Source organism: Polypterus senegalus, chromosome 7 (genome assembly GCF_016835505.1).
Source record: "Polypterus senegalus isolate Bchr_013 chromosome 7, ASM1683550v1, whole genome shotgun sequence".
NCBI classification, from domain to species: Eukaryota; Metazoa; Chordata; class Cladistia; order Polypteriformes; family Polypteridae; genus Polypterus; species Polypterus senegalus.
Genome location: NC_053160.1, coordinates 166,856,484 through 166,875,531, shown reverse-complemented (window position 1 = coordinate 166,875,531; position 19,048 = coordinate 166,856,484). Strand labels below are relative to the sequence as shown.

The 19,048-nt window shown below is 34.9% G+C and overlaps 1 protein-coding gene across 7 annotated transcripts in view; it reads left to right on the top strand.

The window, feature by feature from the left end:
* Positions 1–19,048, top strand: part of LOC120532980 (probable E3 ubiquitin-protein ligase HERC1) — a 188,217-nt gene that overhangs the window by 148,605 nt on the left and 20,564 nt on the right. For 6 of the 7 annotated variants that reach the window (XM_039759544.1, XM_039759540.1, XM_039759546.1 and 3 more), the window contains 15 exons: positions 1,045–1,172; positions 1,334–1,452; positions 2,609–2,806; positions 5,011–5,138; positions 5,625–5,824; positions 6,646–6,751; positions 7,156–7,296; positions 7,611–7,712; positions 7,870–8,043; positions 9,315–9,605; positions 11,018–11,083; positions 12,813–12,938; positions 14,073–14,211; positions 17,051–17,232; positions 17,513–17,668. In XM_039759544.1, the coding sequence (XP_039615478.1) occupies positions 1,045–1,172; positions 1,334–1,452; positions 2,609–2,806; positions 5,011–5,138; positions 5,625–5,824; positions 6,646–6,751; positions 7,156–7,296; positions 7,611–7,712; positions 7,870–8,043; positions 9,315–9,605; positions 11,018–11,083; positions 12,813–12,938; positions 14,073–14,211; positions 17,051–17,232; positions 17,513–17,668 (2,256 nt within the window). The remainder of the gene's footprint in view (positions 1–1,044; positions 1,173–1,333; positions 1,453–2,608; positions 2,807–5,010; positions 5,139–5,624; positions 5,825–6,645; positions 6,752–7,155; positions 7,297–7,610; positions 7,713–7,869; positions 8,044–9,314; positions 9,606–11,017; positions 11,084–12,812; positions 12,939–14,072; positions 14,212–17,050; positions 17,233–17,512; positions 17,669–19,048) is intronic. The other variant, XM_039759542.1, reaches the window with a different exon arrangement.

Below are 19,048 nucleotides of genomic sequence, written 5' to 3'. Positions count from 1 at the left end.
ATGTGGAGGAGCAGTGGTTCTACTCTGAGCCCCTCCCGGATGACTGAGCTTCTCACCCTATCTTTATCTTTATCCATTCCCTTCAAGTTAATTTAGTATATTAAGTACATGGCAACAATTGCAGCCTTGAGTATTTTGGACAGGTCTTTATCAGCTTTGCACAACTGGACACTGTAATGTTTCATTATTCTTCTCTGCAAAACTGCTTGGGCTCCGTCTTGTTATGTGGGGATTGTGAGTTAACAGCCTTTTTCAAGTCCAGGAACAAATTCTCAGATTGATATTCAAATTTAGATTTGGCAACACCAGGACATTAAAACTGTATTTGCTGCGCTCATTTTACCCTCTGCCCTCACATGCCTTCCATGGCCCACTGGAAAGAAGGATTTTCACAATATGATGCTTCCACTATCATACTTCACTCCATCATTGTCTGGTATAATGTTCATAAAACACCTATTGCTGCACTAATTCATTTACCCTAACTCATGAACAAGGTTTCACAGTACTTGAGCTCCTCTACTTGGGGGAGCTAACCTGCCTCTTAACTGCTGGGAGCATGCCACTCTTTCCCGAAAGAAGATCATGGAGGTGTTAACTCTCAATCCCAACCTCATAACACTCAACTGTGATCCATTCCAGCACACAGCAGGGATCACAGTCTAATGAGGCCAAGGAGATAACATCACCTATAAGCAGGAGAGATTCAAATCTTAGGTTACTAAACTGGATACTACCTATACTCCAGCCATAGTTGAAAACTTAGCACCACTTTCTAATTGAGTATCCAGAACATATGTGTAAAAGTTGATCAATCTGCTTTGCACCCAGGTACTCTGGTACTAGGTAACAGCTTTGTGTTTAAATGTAATGTTTGTTATGAAAAATACTTATACACGAGATTGTAAGGTGCCAGGTTGAATGGCAGTTTACCTATGAAGTCTTGGCAAACAACTGAACACACAGAGATGTACTTGACAAAGCATAAAATTTAGTTTAAAATTAAGATGTTGCTTGAAATCTTTAGGTGCTTTCTCCTTTTAGGTGACTAAATGTAGTTGGAGCAATGCAAAAGGCTTGCTTGGAACAAGTTCAATGGATGGTACAATTCGTCTGTGGAGTATTACTAAGAATAGTCGAGAACTGTACAGCACACTTAGCACTACTACAGGGTGAGATATTACTTTTTTCACATGTCCTTTCTATTGTTATTTTAAACTGTTTTTGCTGATATTCTTTTGCATATTACTAATACAGTTTCTCATCTCTCAGGTCATTAAAATTTGTTTTGTTTGTTTAGAAAACTAATGCTGTTCTTTAATTTAATTCATAGTGATAACAAAAGCTCAGATGTAGAATCTGGAACTGAAATGTCTTCATTTAGCTGGAGTGCTAGTGGGTGTTTTCTTGCTGCTTTTCAAGAGAAGGTTGTCAACATCTGGGCTATAAATGGTAATATTTGTTTATTTATAATGTTAGTTAAGTATACATTTAGAGATTTATTTTTAGTTGGTTTTATTTTAAAAGGTACCTAATTTTATACTTTATTAAATAGCATTAGTAATATGAGATTTGAGTTTAATTCTTCTGCTGCCCCTTGACCTTGGGAAAAACAATTCCACAAAATATATGAGTAGATGGATCAAATGATCTTTTACTTGTGGTTGTAGTTGTAAAGTCATCCAAATAAAGTATATATAAAGAATAAAAGTGAAAAAAACAGTGTAGCAAAAAGTGCAATGCAGACTTGCAGGAGAAAAGCAGGTGTGTAAAGTTTTGAAGGAAACACTTTTTTCTCATCGTCTTAAAAATTTACAGCTCATTCCATATAGAAAATTCAGATGATGCTGGAAATTATCTGTTTCTGGCAATTGACTCTAGTCCTAGACTAGCATAACCTTTCTGCAAACCTAATGGGAAAGACTTAATAAAAAATTTTCATTAAGTACAGTCTTGAAGTGCCTGCCACGTTTCAAGGTATAATGACACAAATAATTAAAACACACATCATTTACATATACAAAAACACACACATTAGATTGAACACTCAGTAAATCAGAAAATATTTTAGGCAGATTAGCCTAAAACCATGACAGCGCATGTCCATGTACCGAGTACACGATTAGAAAAATACACAATTTTAAAGCTACAATGACAGTCCAAGTCTATTATCTTTATAATTGAGATATGGCCAACTAACAGTTTACGAGAGCAAAACAAAAACTACAGTCAACAATATTCCTGGAGAAATAAACTTCTGGCACCGTGGTTGGGGGACAGGGAAGTGGGGGGTGAGGGGGTGGCTACTGTTGATTTTACGCTTTGAAAATCATAGTCAATGTCACACACACTCACAGTTTTAGTGACCTACTGTAAGCCAACTGTCATATTTTGCTTTTTTATTTTTAATACATTTGCAAAAGTTTGTTAAATTCTGGAGTACTGAGTGTTACTTAACATAGAGAAAGAAAATATTGAACTGACTGTATAATTTATTGTTGAGCATTGGCAGTATTTTGAAAGGCAAAGTGGGAAGCTTGTACTGGACCTATTTATACTGTATGTGCATAGTGAACTGTATTGTTGTTTTGTGATATTCTGTTCCTAGGGTCACTCTTCCATGCTGTGGGCCAGCATTCTATGGTTACAGCTCTCTCTTGGGAAGACACTGTTACTCTTTACTCCAGAGAGCAGACAGCTGAAAACCTGTTAGTCGGAAGACTGGATGGTTCCCTTTGCTGGATAGAAGTAACAGAGTCTTTTAACACAACCGTTACTGAATTAGCCTACTGTCAAAGAAGTGATGGTATGTGATTTATTTTTCATTTTCAGGAAGCAATGTTCACGTATATACATGTTTATAAAACTCCATGAAAATTTGTGTTGTAAAAAAACTCAACAAAATAACATTAAAATTGAGTCGAAAATATAAAACTGATTAGTAAAGTTTGCTGAAAAAGATTACATCAGATGTTAATTGCCCTGTCTTTTGTACATTAAATATCAAAACCTTTGTCAGGCAATGCTTGGAGGTCCTTTGGAACAAGAAGTATTATGGAAGTTATGCACAACTGATCAGAAATAAAATAAAAGAAATCATGCAAGATGGGGTTAAGCATGCATCATTTACCTGAAGACAATTGAACATTGACTTATCAAGGGAAAGGTTTTTTTGTGAATTTTCTGTTCACAAGTAGAAACACACTACAGTAGGAGACCAAAGGCACATCAGACAACATCCAGTGTCAAAGTGGTTGACAGCAACTGGCAGTCACAAAAGTGACAGTGCTTAATGGTAATTGTATGTTGACAGAGTGTAATGTTTCAGGTAGTGAACATAGAAAGGTATAGGGAGCGGGAGTAGGGGTAGCCAATCATAGAATCCATGTAATGGTGTTATGTGTTTTTCCAATATCATGGCCTAAAATAAAAGTACTGAAAGCAGAATATTTAGACAAAATTGTTTTTTTTTAAAAATTGGCAATTCCTTAATGTAGCAGCTCAGTACAAGCAGCATTTCTTTTTTTTTTTTGCTTTTATAGAATTTATTAAAAGCATAACATTTCTTACAATCAAATCAAACTACTAGCCAGAGTAAAACTATTGAGAGTAGTAAAGAGAGAAAAGAATCTTTTCCCCCAGTATAAATGTCAGTCAGTGTTAGTCATTCTCTAACCCACTATATCCTATCACAGGGTCACGGGGGTCTGCTGAAGCCAGTCCCGGCCAACACAGGGCACAAGGCATCCACCTAACCTGCAAGTCTTTAGACTGTGGGAGGAAGCTGGAGCACCCGGAGGAAACCCACGCAGACATGGGGAGAACATGCAAACTCCACGCAGGGAGGACCTAGAAAGCGAACCCAGGTCCCCTTACTGCGAGGCAGCAGCGCTACCACTGCGCCACCGGGCCACCCCCAATATAAATGCTTATTCTAAAAATATTATTGATTAGGTCCTGCATTTCTACTTCCTGTGGGTAGTGCTTAAAAAATGCTTCCATCAGTATACATATATGACTGCATTCAAAAATGAATTTTCTTCACCCACCTTTTGCAATAAATGATCTTGGGAAGCTAGAGCTTATTTAAACAGCATTGTGCACAAAGCAGGAAACAAAGCTGGATGAGTCCAAAAGTCCTTTGCAGGACATACTCTCACTGAAACACATCCACCAGCCCAAGCATGGGCCATTTTAGAGTTGAGTTAAGCATACAAGTAAGTCTTTGGGACATGGGGCCAAATTCAACTTCCTAGAGAAATCCAATACACACAGAAACTAGACAGGGCAATAAGCCCCAGTCCTTCAAAATTTAACAAATAGATGGTTGCTGCTGGCTTCATGTCTGCTGTGTCTTAGTGCAATAGTGGAAAACACTGTGTGACCTAACATGGAGCCCAAAACCCACTTTAAAAAAATATACAACACAATGAGAGTTTGTTTTCAATGCTAATCTTCACCGAATGATGTTACCAGGCCATACTGAGCATCAGGATAATAAATTGTGGTAGGGATGGGAAACAACTAAAAAAAAAAGATGCATTAACCCTTTTTATGAATCAGTACTTTTTAGTGCTAGAAAATTAAGTAGTATTTAATCATTACATTGAAACCTTATGGGCTTTTACATCCTGTGTAGTCTGATGCATTTGTTTTTTTATCCCAGGGTAAAATAGATAAAACTGTGGAATTTTAGTTAATCAATGAGAACAACAATCAAAGCATTGCTTCCATGAGATAACAAATTGGACATTTAATTATGTTTTTGAGTTGGCTGTCATCAGAATATTGAATTGTATTTGAAAAGGATTATTAAGTAAAATAATTTTAAAATATGTAAATGTATTTGAATTAATAATATTGATAATTAAAGCTTGACTTTTGTATTTGTATCAAATATTGTTTAATATTACCCTGGTGTCAACAGCCCAGAATATAAAGAACTGTTTATTAGTTGTGTTTATGTTCAGTGTAAATAAATCATTCTTCCACTTCTGTTGTCCTTTACAGCTGTTTTGTGCATTGCTTGGCATAGTTTGGATAAACCATTTGCTGCTGGATACCCTGATGGAAGCATACTAATCTCTACAATTAAGCCTTATGAGACGGAGAGTCCAACTATCCTTCCTGCATTTTCTGTAAGATTCACTGGCAAGAATACACATCTGTTTGACTGAATCAAAAAAATGGTACTTTGCCAATGTTCTGTGTATATGTTTGGGCAAAAAATATTTCTTCAAGTTGATAAAGAGACATAAGAAATAAAAAAGAACTATAGTAATTCCTTAGCACAAGATGAGTAAGAATTTGGAACAAGCTGCTTCAATATTTTTTAAGCATTTGCCTTATCATAATTCAGCTATACTAATACATGTTTTTATGAAGTAAGCCTACTGTTTTTTTTTTATTCAGTGATGTAGCTTTTCACCATTAACAAGAATTTAAAACAATAAATGTGTCTGTCATTCAGTAAATATATTTGATTGTTTAAGAAAACTAATACATATAATATTAGAGTGACTACATTGAATAAAATAATGATTTTATCTAATATAAATATGCTATTATCTAGGAAATTTAAATTCAGTTTACCTACAGTATAAACAATTTTCTGTTGTTTTTAGGAGAAAATTATGGGATTGAAATGGGATCCTACAGGACATTTGTTGCTATCAGTTTCTAAAACTGAAGTAGTAAAAATCTGGGGTCGGGTGGGCAACACATGGCTTACTCTTCACTCCCTTTTTCATACAAGTCTGGTCAATACAGCTGTATGGTGCCCACTGCCAGGAATGGGATGTGACCCCAAACTCATGCTAGCTGTGTAAGTACAAATAGAATATATGTTAATTAGACTTGATGAATTCTCCAAATAGCATTCCTTAATGCATTACTCCACCCTGGGAAATAAAGTGTTAATAGGAATTACAGTATGTCATAATTATTTTAATTACAATTTCAATTCATAGCTTATTCTTATTAAAACTCAACTTTCACTGAATAACTCAGTGCATATACAATGATTATAAGTATAGTATGGGTAAAAGACATGCAGCACAAAATATAATATTTAAAGTCATGCAATATATTCAAAGAAATAAATGTATAATGTATAAAAAGTGTTTTTTAATTCATGTTCCACCTGTCCTAGATAAGCTGCATTGTAAAATGGATTACATTGCAGACAAATGTGAGAAAATAGGTCCATTACTTGAGATGACATACATGTTACAAGACACACTATTCAACATCATGGTTGCTGAGAACAGAAAGAAAATGAAATATAGTTTGCATGTACATTCTGAGTAGTATGTAGTACATTTGAGTGCTAGTTTCATCCCATGGTGGCCTTCTGCCTAGTGAGAAGTTTGTATATCTTTCTGTGTTTCTTCTTCAGGTAGTTCTGTTTTCCCTCCAGGGTGAGTTCTCCTCTTTAATGTATTCAGGCCAAGATAGGTTTTAGATCATCATGTTTATGAACATGTTAAGCAGGTTTTAAATATGACTGTGGCTTGTTTCAGAAGGCAGTATTGCAGTGTGAATCTTGATTTTTCTACATCTTTCCATTGTCTTTTTTCTGCACAAATTGTGTTATCTTTTAAAAAATGCATCATTACACACCTTTATCATTTTCCCACTTCACAGAGGTTGTCAAAGTGGTCTTTTGCGTGTGTGGACAGTGCCACAAGGTGGTACTCTGGTTTCACTGCCAAACCTTGTAAGCAACACTCAAAACCGACAGTTCAGAGAGGTAACAATGTATTTACTATTTCAAATGTTTGTGCCTTGTTTTTAGACGATGAAACCTTGTGATCCAGGAGATGCTTTTCTTTTTGTTTTTTGTTTTGGACAGTTTATAATGCTCACATGAAATATTTAACATTCTTGGGGAGAGCTATAATGCACATATGTTTGCTCAAAAGTCACTTAAATTCTATTTTGAGATCTAATCATTTATGATTTTAATTTTTTATATTACTTAATTAAAAACAAAAAGATTAAAATAAACATTTTCTATTCTTTGTTGTGTGGCTTTCGTTCTTACTAACTGTGAACAGGGATAGTTTTGTACACTAAAGGTTTTATTGCAATAATTTGCCTTTTTATTTATATGTCTGTTTCACACTGCTTTACTGACCTTTTTTATTTAAACAGGGCCAACGATTGAGCGGAACTACTTGTGTATTTACATTGAATGGTCACGTCACTGCAGTGAAGTCTGTATGCTTTAGTTCAAATGGAATGATCCTGCTCTCTGGAGGAATTGGTGGTCTCATTAATATTTGGTCTCTTCTGGTAAGAAGAGTAGCACAATTAAAATTAGCCTTTGAATCCTGTTTAATATGTCTTTGAAAAGGACATTATTTTAATAAATTTGACTTTCATTATTTGCAAGTTGACATCACAGTTATTACTGTAGCAATGTGCACAACTCTGTTTTTTCAAGTATAGTACCCTTCCAAATATGGTTGCTACATTTTACCTGAGAGAGGATTTAGCTTTCTTTGCTGATAAAAATAGAAAAAGTGGGAACAGAAAATGTTTGAACGAATGCATTACTTTAAGGTTCATAATGGTGTTGGAAAATACATTTTTCTGTCTTTCTTTAGGATGGTTCACTTCTACAGTCAGTGGTAACAGGCTTGGGTTCGGTAATAAGCACTGCCTGGATCCTCGATATTGGCATAGCTGCTTGTTGTGGAAGATCAAAGGTTAGTTTCTATACTTATTTAAATGCATGAAAAGGCCTTTAGCGAATTTCATAAATCCTTATTCACTCATATCAATTTGGTGATTTATTGAAGAAGATCAACATGAAATTTTTCCTGGTTTGTATGTAAATGTAATTTCTCGTTTTCTAAACCACAGGATGTTCTATTAATTCGGTGCACCCCAGACTGGATCACTCAGAACCATATTCTGGCCTCTTGCCGTATGACTCTTCGTTCTCAAGGAATTGTGGGTTTGAACAAGGCCCCGTGTATAACTGTCTTTTTAGAGAGACTGCCCATGCTTCTTCAGGAACAGTACATCTATGAAAAGGTAGCTGGCAATGCAAAGTCTTAGTGTTTTATTTAACATAAAATTATTGCATGCTTCAGGAAAGATGTATATATACCTGTAAATATAACTGTACATAATTTCAGATCAAAAAGTTCCCAAATTACAAAGAGACCCTTGATTTGTCTTTCTGCTAGAAACTCATAGCTTTTTGTCTACTACATAAATTCATTCTACAATCTGGAAGATAATAACCTATCTGCTGTTAATGCAGTGAGCTGTTATTGTTATCTGTGCAATGCCACACTTATACATTAAAGTTGTATATTCTTCAGTGAAAGCACAAATATTTTGATAACACATAAACATCAATTTTGGTTTTAGTTTATCACCTACTCTGAAATGTTAAAACTGTTATGGCATTTGGGCATGGCATTGATTACGATTAACAAATGATTTTAAATGAACTACACAGTTATTATTTTCACACTTTTACTTTTAATTAAAAATTTCCAATGTGTTCACATCATTGTGTGATTCACATATCATTCATATCTTCAAATGACTTTGAATCACTCTTACATTTTTCATTCAGGAGATATCTCATAATAAATAAAAGACTGTAATTGGTACTAATAAGGCTATACCAAAGAGATATTTTTCTTAGTTTTACTAAAGTAAGTCTCCAGGCTAAAGCTCAGGAAAGTACTTTTAATTCAAATGTTAATCAGTATTTTCATATTTTAAGGACAAGAGGAAATCATTCACTCCATTAACTGTGTTATTTTAGCTAATAGCTGAGTTGTCCAAATAATTTCATTGAGACATTTGCTTTTACAGTTTACTGGAATTTCATTGAGACATTTGCTTTTACAGTTTACTGGTCTGTCTTGTTTTCTCTCTACAGCTTCTACTACTGCTAATTCTCTTTGTACCTTGGTTGTAAAAATTACACACAGTACTTAGCTGAGGTGTCATTAGTGTATTACACAATGGATCAAAATGTTGCTTGTGTTGTATTTAACCATCGTTATGATATAATATGCTATTGGAATTTTTACATTAACTTTTCTATCACCATCAGTATCATACATCAGTTTATTAATGTGTAGATGTGGACATTTAACTTTGACTAGACTGGTGTTTGAATCATCAAGGAAGTTTTTCTTAGTTTAATTACTATTTGAAATTTCAAACACACACTCCCACTTAGCAAAACTTGTTAATTACCCCTATAATACATGATACAAGCTATGTTTGTTAACATTATTTTACTAAAAATGTTTAAATGTGTCTTTCTTATTTATTTCTAGTGTCATATAAATGCTGGGGATCAACTGGTTCATAGCGCCTTTCTCCAGAGTCTAGCCTCTCTGGCTGTGGGACTTGGTTTAGATGAGTTGCTATGCAGGAGACACGCTCCTCCTCATCATCTGAACCGTGATTTTGATTTGAACTCAGCTGAGTGGGGATGGCTTGCTACATTTTCAACCACGATAAAGAGCGCAGAAGCTTTGGCCAAAGGAACTGCTTTCCCTGAATCATTCCCTATTCTGGACATCAAGCAAGATACAGATACAGAGACTATGTTATGTCTGGTAAAAGTAAAGAAATACAAATTGTTTCTATAATGCCCATTTATGTGTATCATGATAATATAGCTTCTTAAACTGCACTGGTGTAATTATAAGTTTGTTAAAATCTTTTGTCATCTGTCAGTAGATGGTGTTTTGGTTTGTATGATGTAGGTGCATGTTTTCTTTTAAGTTGTATATGTTACTGGCTTCACCTACTTCTAAGCTGGATGTGTAGCAAGTGGGATGGCATAACATACTGTAATATTTAAACATTTCATGCTATCTTTTTGTTCTCAGTTGGAACTTTGTGAGTTCAGGAGACAATGGTATATATAAAACACATGCTAATGGAGCATGAAAATATTAAAGTAAGAAATCACAGTGTTGCAAGGCAGTGGAAAAGCATGTATTTCAAGATAGATAGATAGATAGATAGATAGATAACATACATACATACTTACTTACTTACTTACTTTTTAATCCCAAGGGGAAATTCACATACTCCAGCAGCAGCATATTGATAAAGAACAATATTAAAGTAAAGAGTGATAACAATGAAAGTATAGCAGACAGACATTAATTTCGTATAATACTAACGTTTACCCCCCTGGATGGAACTGAAGAGTCGCATAGTGTGGGGGAGAAACGATCTCCTCAGTCTGTCAGTGGAGCAGGACGGTGACAGCAGTCTGTCGCTGAAGCTGCTCCTCTGTCTGGAGATGGTCCTGTTCAGTGGATGCAGTGGATTCTCTATTATTGACAGGAGCCTGCTCAGTGCCCGTCGCTTTGCCACGGATGTCAAACTGTCCAGCTCTGTGCCAATAGAGCCTGCCTTCTTCACCAGTTTGTCCAGGTGTGAGGCATCCCTCTTCTTTATGCTGCCTCCCCAGCACACCACCGCGTAGAAGTGGGCACTCGCCACAACAGTCTGATAGAACATCTGCAGCATTTTATTGCAGATGTTGAAAGACGCCAGTCTTCTAAGGAAGTATAGTCGGCTCTGTCCTTTCTTACACAGAGCATCAGTATTGGCAGTCCAGTCCAATTTATCATCCAGCTGCACTCCCAGGTATTTATAGGTCTGCACCCTCTGCACACAGTCACAATAAGATGACAATAAGATGACATGATATATTTCGTAATTGCACTGCACCAGAGCAGTTTTGTTGTTTTAAAAAAGTAATCTTTCTCACTGTAGCTAGTTCTAACCACAGCTGAATACAATATATATTTTATTTAGAAATTCAAAGATTGACAAAATTCTGTTATCTTAATTGTACTTATAATAGGGAGTGCAACAGAAAAATATAAATAAATAGCAAAATTACACTTACTGAGTAAATAATATGTAATTAGTTTTTTTTTTGTGTCAAATTAAGTTACTTAAATATTTTTGTGAGCAGATGTAAGCTAATATATTATCATCGAATTCTCTAAAGGATAACAGTAAATGGAGCTCTGTAATGGATGAACAGCTGATGACCTGGGCTACAGTCAGACCTGAGGTATGTTTTCCTTGGCTTATATAAAATTTTATCTACTTCCATGTCTTTCAGATGTCCATTTGTTATTTGTACATAATACTTTGTTAATGAGTTGTAATTTTCTCCTCTATTAAAGTACTGTCTCTAAAAACTAGTACTACTGAAGAACACCTAGCAAGATAATTACTATAAGAATGTTTTATCATTTCTGGACTTGTTAAAATTCACCATAAATGTGAGTTTTATTCAGGTTACCTGTGTTAATTTACAGGTTTAAAGTCCTACTGTTTTTAGACAGACTTTGACTTTTTTGGTAAATCTATTTTTATTAGAATTAAATTTAACATTCTAGTGCATCCTGTGCTCATGACAGACCAAAAACATGAACAATTTCAAAAGCCTAAAATGATCACCATCACCAACATCAACAGAATGATTGTAGCAAAATGTCAAAAATTCTTAATGATGTGATACATATATTTTCACTTTGAACAGCGCTTTCATAGTCAACACCAAATTTAGAGTGTGATGTACATATTTTGTCAAGAAAATGTAATTGTTATTTATCCACTGAATTGTGTAAATTAATAATAAATTCTTTAGAAATTTTTCTTAAAACATACACTGCCCTCCATAATCTTTGGGACAAAGACACATTTTTCCTTCATTTATACCTCTTTCCACAGTTTAAATCTGCAAATCATACAAGTCAGATGTGATTAAAATGGTCATTGCAGAGTTTCAAGAGAATTTTATTTTTGTACATTTCAGTCTCACAATGTAGATTTACTGGAAGTTGAGCAGATGCAATGTTTCTATATACCTCAGAATTAATTGTGCAATTTCCTTCAGTATTTACATCATCAATGAAGGTAAATGTGCCAGTACCTGTGGCAGCCATACAAGCTCAAGCCATAACACCCCTACCACCATGTTTAACATTAGAGGTGGTCTGTTTTCGATCTTGGGAAGTTCCTTTTCATCTCCATACTTTGCTCTTGCCATCACATTGATACAGGTCCATCTTTGTGTCATCTGTCCACAATACCTTTTACCAGAATTCATTAGACTCTTTGAAGTATCTGGCCATCCTGTTTTTGTGGCTAACTAGTGATTTGCATCTTACAGTGTGGCCTCTGTATTTCTGTTCATAAAGTTCTTTGGAATAGTCTCTAACACATCCACATCTGCCTCCAGAAGACTGTTTCTGATCAGTCAGAGAGGTGTTTGGGGCTTTTTTTTTTACCACAGTGAAGATTCTTCTATCATCAGCCATTGAGGTCTACTAGCCTGTTGGAAATTGCTGAGCTCACCAGTGTATTCGTTCTTCCCCAAAGTATATGCGATTACCCTTCAATAAAGTATGCAATGTATAATTTAATCACATTTGAATTGTTTCATTTCTAATTTTAAACTTAAGAGCATTATGAAGGGCACTGTATGTAATTTGTGGTTTTTTTTGCTAGATGATCAAATAAGTCATACTAGGATAGCAAACTATTTGCAAGAAATGTGTTCATGGTTTTCTTTCTTGAAATATGGCTGACATGGGATCAGTGTAAAGTCTGCTAACCATCAGCCAGACATTCTGAACTAACACTTGTAATGCTGTGGTGTCAAATAGCTGTGATGTGTTGCATATTGGTTGAACATACTGGTAAAAATTTCACTTCTTCTGTTAGGTTACAGTACTACTACTATAAATTGGGGAAAAATGTGCTTATTATATTTTGTTTTTATAATAATGTAGGATTGGCAGTTGGGTGGAAAAACAGACGTTTACCTCTGGGGTGCAGGACGTCATGGACAGCTTGCTGATGCTGGACCAAATTTGGTGGTGCCAGCTCTTGCTCCATGTCTGTCACAGGCACAGCAGGTACAATGACTAGACATGAGCTTATCGAAATTAAAATCTGGTGTACAAGTAGTAGTTGTGAGCGTTGGTAAAATCCATAGACTTGTGACTAAGAAGACTGAAGAACAAACTGTGCATTTGGATTCCATGTCAGCTTGTTGTGTAACCCCGAGCAAGTCATTACTGCTCCTCATTTGAATTCAAATTACATGAATATTGTGTATGAACTGAGAACAAATTCAATTGTAATCTTAAATTTAGATCTCCTTCTTTTAGCTGAAAAACTGCAGTTAGTTTTCTATGTTTCTATAGTTTTCTAATAATTTTTGTTTTTATAGAAATAAAATATAAACATGCATTAGTAAACTATACATGCTTTCTCGTAATTTGTTTATGTATAGTTTCTGTGTTTTTGATATTGGAATTGTATTCATTTATGCTTGCTTCAAGTTTGTTCTTATGTATTTAATCAGGTTTTTTTCCCGCTTATTTATTTATTTGTTTGTTTGTATTTTATTTATTTTAGCAAAAGGTAGAAATAGAACAGTATGATACAGCAGTTAGATCTGCTCTCTCACATCTACAGGTCTTTGCTTTTATTCTGATCACCATCTTCGGGGTGTTTGAAACTACCTGCACGTATTCTGTTTCCTTATACCAGTCTTTTTCAACCTTTTCGCTGGAGTGGAACACTGCGTGAATGGTTACCTTGCTCACGGAACCCTGTGCAGTTATCCACCAGTATGTCCTATATCATTAGGATTTTTTCGGCGGAACCCTTGGCTAGCACTCACAGAACCCTTGGGTTCTCAGGAACCCTGGTTGAAAAACACTGCCTTATACTTTGCTTTCCTCCCTTGTTCTAAAGATGTGCCCATTGGGTCTAAAATGGAGTAAAGTGGGCTCTTCACAGTGATCTGGCATTCCATTATCCCTGACTTGAGATAGATGTTTTCAGGACATGTTTAAACCCATTTTAACCCAGGTTTAGAAAAAGAATGTATGGAAAATAAATGAATTATTATATGAATCTTTCTTGTTTATTACATTTTTTTTAAGTAAAGCTAACTACCAAATAGTTTATAGCATCTATTTAGTGTTGAACATGGATACTTTAGTCTCTGATGCTTTGATTTTTGTTTTTAACAAATCAAGGTTGTCTGTGGACAAAACTGTACATTCCTAGTTCAGGCTAATGGGACAGTGCTTGCTGTTGGTGAAGGTAGTTATGGGAGGCTTGGCCAAGGAAATTCTGATGACCTTTATACTCCAACTATTATCTCAGCCTTGCAGGGTAAGTTCCAATGTAATGATAAGGTCACCATTGTTTCATTCAAACAGGCGTATCTTATTATAATTTAATTTATTTGATACCAGAATTGCTTCTGCTTTTATATGCTTTTGCTTTCATCCTTTCTTCTCCTATTTTTCTGTTACTTACACAACAATTGTCAGTATATCCCTCTGTCTTTAGGTTTTATATATGTTCACAAGTTAATCTGAGAAAACAAAAGCAATAAAAGCCATTTTTCTATTCATAGCTTTTATATCTTGGGTGTAAAATATGTTTGTGGCCTTTTGTTTGATGCTGTAGTAACCTCTAATATGCTGGAAGCTTTATTATAGGACTGTTTAGATTAGCACTGTTGACAGTCACATAGCTCCTAGCATTTCTTAGTGCAGGTTTCATTAACATGTGAATGGTGCTTCTGTTTAATCATTGTCCTGTCCTACCTCTTGGTATTAGCTCCTGAAAATGTCACTGAGGAAAACTGAAATTCTCTACTAGCCATATTTCATTAACATTTTAATATATGTTATTTGTAGCCACTCTGTATAACTAGGCAAGCTGTGTAACACACAGGAGTGGTTTCTATGTAGCTTTGATTATATATGGGTGCATACATTTGTCATTGCAATCATTTTTTTCAGCACCCTTTTGTCATGTGTACTTTTGTTGTACCATCAGCTGTGTGGTTGTGTAGGATTTTTTTTGGATGGTTTAAATTTTGAAAATTTACAATAATACACTTAAATGCTAGTGTTATGCTGGAAGACAAAGGCATGCTGCACTGTGATCTTGGGTATTGTTTTTTATTTTTACAATTTACACCGCAATAAATGTATGACTGTCATTGTAAATTATACATTACAAATTTCATATTTGAATAAGATATGTGGCAGTCAGAAAATACAGAGGTATCCTAAAGGGTAGCAAAGGTATGCTTAATTAATTAAGAGCAACAGTAAAAGTCTTCCAAATTATTAAATAATTTTTGAACAGTTCCTAAAAAAATAATTTGGATTTTTCCTAATTTTAAGAAAAATAGAATATAATTTTTTTATTATGTTTTGCTTGTTAGGTTGGGATTTTTCCACTTGACTAAGTCAAGACTTTAGCCTAGAGATGTAGTGTAAGCTACTATAATAGAATGCTGACCAAGCAAGTGTGTCCCATCAGGTATTAATCCAAGTAGCACAGTTAGAGGGTTAGATTGTATTGCAATTCCAAGACTATCTGATAAATGAGCAAAAAAATATATATTCTAAGATGGCCTGGCATCAGGGGAGTAGCACAAAACTCTGGGCCCTATACATAAGTAGTCTCTGTGAGCGCCTTCCTCTTGAAAACAAACGTTTTATTCCAGGCTTCAAAGAAGTTCCCCCATCACCCAGTTGGCCCTGGGTAATCTTTACCTTTTCCCCCCCCCACTACAACGCCCATGCCTGGCATAGCGTTTTATGTACAAGATTATCTTCTCTAGCTTCCATGAACATGGGTATTGTATATGTCATTTTTTGGATCAATTTGAGCAATCTTCTTTCTTGGGGAGCCTAGCACGTCTGAGTTGTACATCTGGATTTTACCAGACAAAATATGTAGTTAGACACTAATTTTCCTGTCATTTCATTATGTAGAACAGGGGTGGGCAAATTCAGTCCTGGAGGGCCGCAGTGGCTGCAGGTTTTTGCTCCAACCCAATTGCTTAATACGAAGCTCTTATTGCTCAAGTAACACTTGTGCTTCACTTTAGTTGTCTTGCTCGTTACGATTCTGAACCCTTATTGCTTGTTTTAGTCTCAAACAGCTATTCTCTTGGTTTTTAATGGCTTTTTATTAGCAATAAGATTCAAATGACAAAAGAAAGTAGCTTTTCTTCATTTAGCTTGTTACCATTTACACCTGTGTGTTTATATTATGCACTATTGGCTTTAATTAAATACTTGGAAGGAAAGTGAAGAGAAAAAAGTGAAAGATTGAGTATTACTCCATTTTAGCCTTCAAATCATTTAGATGAAATCCTTACAAAGAGGAAGAACATCTAGGATATGAGAATGGCCTGATATGGCAGAGTCAAAGCACTAACAAGCCATCAAATTAAATTATTGGCACGGATTGTTTTCTAATTAAGCAACTGTGTTGGAGCAAAAACCTGCAGCCTCTGCGGCCGTCCAGGACTGAATTTGCCCACCCCTGATGTAGAACATATTATAGTATTCCTTAAATATTTAATTTACTTCTCAGTGTTCAGTGTCTTTGTGATACTTCCTTCCTACATAGTTTCTGGGCTATCTTATTTGCCTTTTCTCCGTGTTCATAATATGAATGACATGCCCATAGTAGTTAAAACACTGAATTCTGCTCTTGACAAGTGTTTTTTTATCTAAAGCTTAGCAAGGAGTGATCATCCATATTTGTCATCGCTTTTGGAAATGTGGCTGGCTAATTCTGTTGCCCTTCTGGTTTTCAGTTTCTTTGTATAAAATATAAGAGATCATGTATCCCCTAAAATATGCTTAAAATATTTCCCTGTGAGTTTCAGTGGACATCTACAGAAGTACACAGTTAGTTTCCACAAAAATATTCATTTGTGTGTACATAAATTTAATAAAATCGTCATCTACTGATAATGCTGGATTAACTCACCAAATGTTAGTTAAATTAGTATTACATGTTGTTTTAAATTTGGAGTGACATCTGATCAGAAATAACAACAGCATTATAGCTGCAAGACTTGACAGAGAGTATAAAAGTAGTCAATTCTTAAATTATGATGGTGCAATCATGCTTTTATTTAAAAAAATATAGCTTTCAAGATGACCTTAAGGCGTGTTTGCTTTCTTTTCTCAAGGTTATGTGGTGACCCAGCTTGTGACATCATGTGGGTCAGATGGTCATTCCCTTGCACTCACAGAAAGTGGGGAGGTGTTCAGCTGGGGAGATGGAGATTATGGAAAACTGGGACATGGAAATAGTGAAAGGCAACGGAGACCTAAACAGATAGAGGCTCTTCAAGGAGAAGAGGTGGTGCAGGTACAACGCAACAAATTACAAAAGCTCTAAGCAGTAGACAATTGCCTGTCAAATTCATCTAACTTGAGGTTAAATGTTATTAAACTTCTGATGTTATTTATTTTTTAACTATTCCTACCAATAGTCTGTATGGCTATAGTAGTTGTAATAATACATATTTTACACAAGCAGATTTACATAACTTTTGGAATTATTTCCTTGTTTCTTAAGATCTTATTAAGTACCTTCACAGAAAACCTACATTATGTAAGAATGTGAATGTGTATTTCTTTATTTTCAGCTCGCTTGTGGGTTCAAGCACTCAGCAGTGGTAACAGGTGATGGAAAATTGTTTACATTTGGGAGTGGTGATTATGGACGATTGGGACAGCGATCAACTTCAAACAAGATGCTGCCCGAGAGGGTGTTGGCCCTGGAAGGTTATCACATTGGACAGGTATGCAGTTATTAACAAATATTTTTTTTTATAATTGTACTTTTTTCCTTTAAAAATCAAATATTGCCATATGTATAATAGAACGTAACTCTCAACAAGGATTTGTATTATGTACTCAGTGTTACAGTACTGTTTCAATATATTTCCTGTACATCTGACATATTACCAGTGTCCTAATATATGGCAATTATTTATTTCATTTTTTTGTTTTTCTAATATTCAAGTTAAAGGATGTAATTGTCGTTTTTTCTCATATTCTTTTTTCATTTTCAGCCTTTTTGGCTTTATTTGCTGCTGTAGTATATACAGGTATTGGTAAAGGAAATACTTTAATAGATTAGACTAGTCTAGATAATACAGCATATTGAATTTACTGTGATATAAATTAGATTCTGGATTAGAAGCCAGTGACATTGTTTCTCTCATGAGAAATGCCATCATTAGTTGTTTTAATGATGGTAGTTGAAAGCTGTGACTCTGGGGTCTCTCCAGAATATACCAGAAATACTGCACTGAGTTAATATCTGGTAATTGGGATGGCCATGGTATATGGATTACGTTATCTTTGTTATACTCTTAAAACAGTTTATTGAACATTTTTCTTCATGACAAAAACTATAGACACATGGAATACATTATTATGTATTATGGTGGAGAGTATGACTTTAGGGACTTTCAGATCTTGACTTGATGTTATTTTGGACAATCTTACTGAATTGAATGGATGAACTTGTTGGACTGAATGTCTTGTTCTTGACACGGTTTTTGTAATGTTAGAACGCAGACAGAGGCATTATCATTCTGAAGTAAATCTCTACCAACACGCTGGAATTACTTTGTTTTATTGTCCTTTGACCTCTAAGCACCTAAATCATACCAGAAATATGCATCAACATAACATACTCTCCTCTTGTTGCTGTCTACTCCTGGGGGAACAATGACTTATCTTATTACACATTTTTTTCTTCACCGTAGTACAACATCATTTGAGTTTTCTACACAACTTCTTCTGCTTAAGTATATTTTTTACATGTATGTAGTGATTTGCACAACACTTCCTCTGTGATGTTCTTAAGAGATTGATGTACGTTTATCATCTTGCTTCTTGCAGGATAGATGGACATCATGATCGTCATTTTAGTATATATAAATTGCCAAGTACAACTGTATGAATAGAATAGAATTTACAGTATGTATACGTGTGTGTGTGCGTGTGTATATATATATATATATATATATATATATATATATATATATATATATATATATATATATATATAAAATTTCATTGCAAGTAAAAATTTAATTGTACTGTGTACACTGGACAATAAACTTAAACCTGAACTTGAATGCCAACCTTTTATCTCACTACTTTACTTA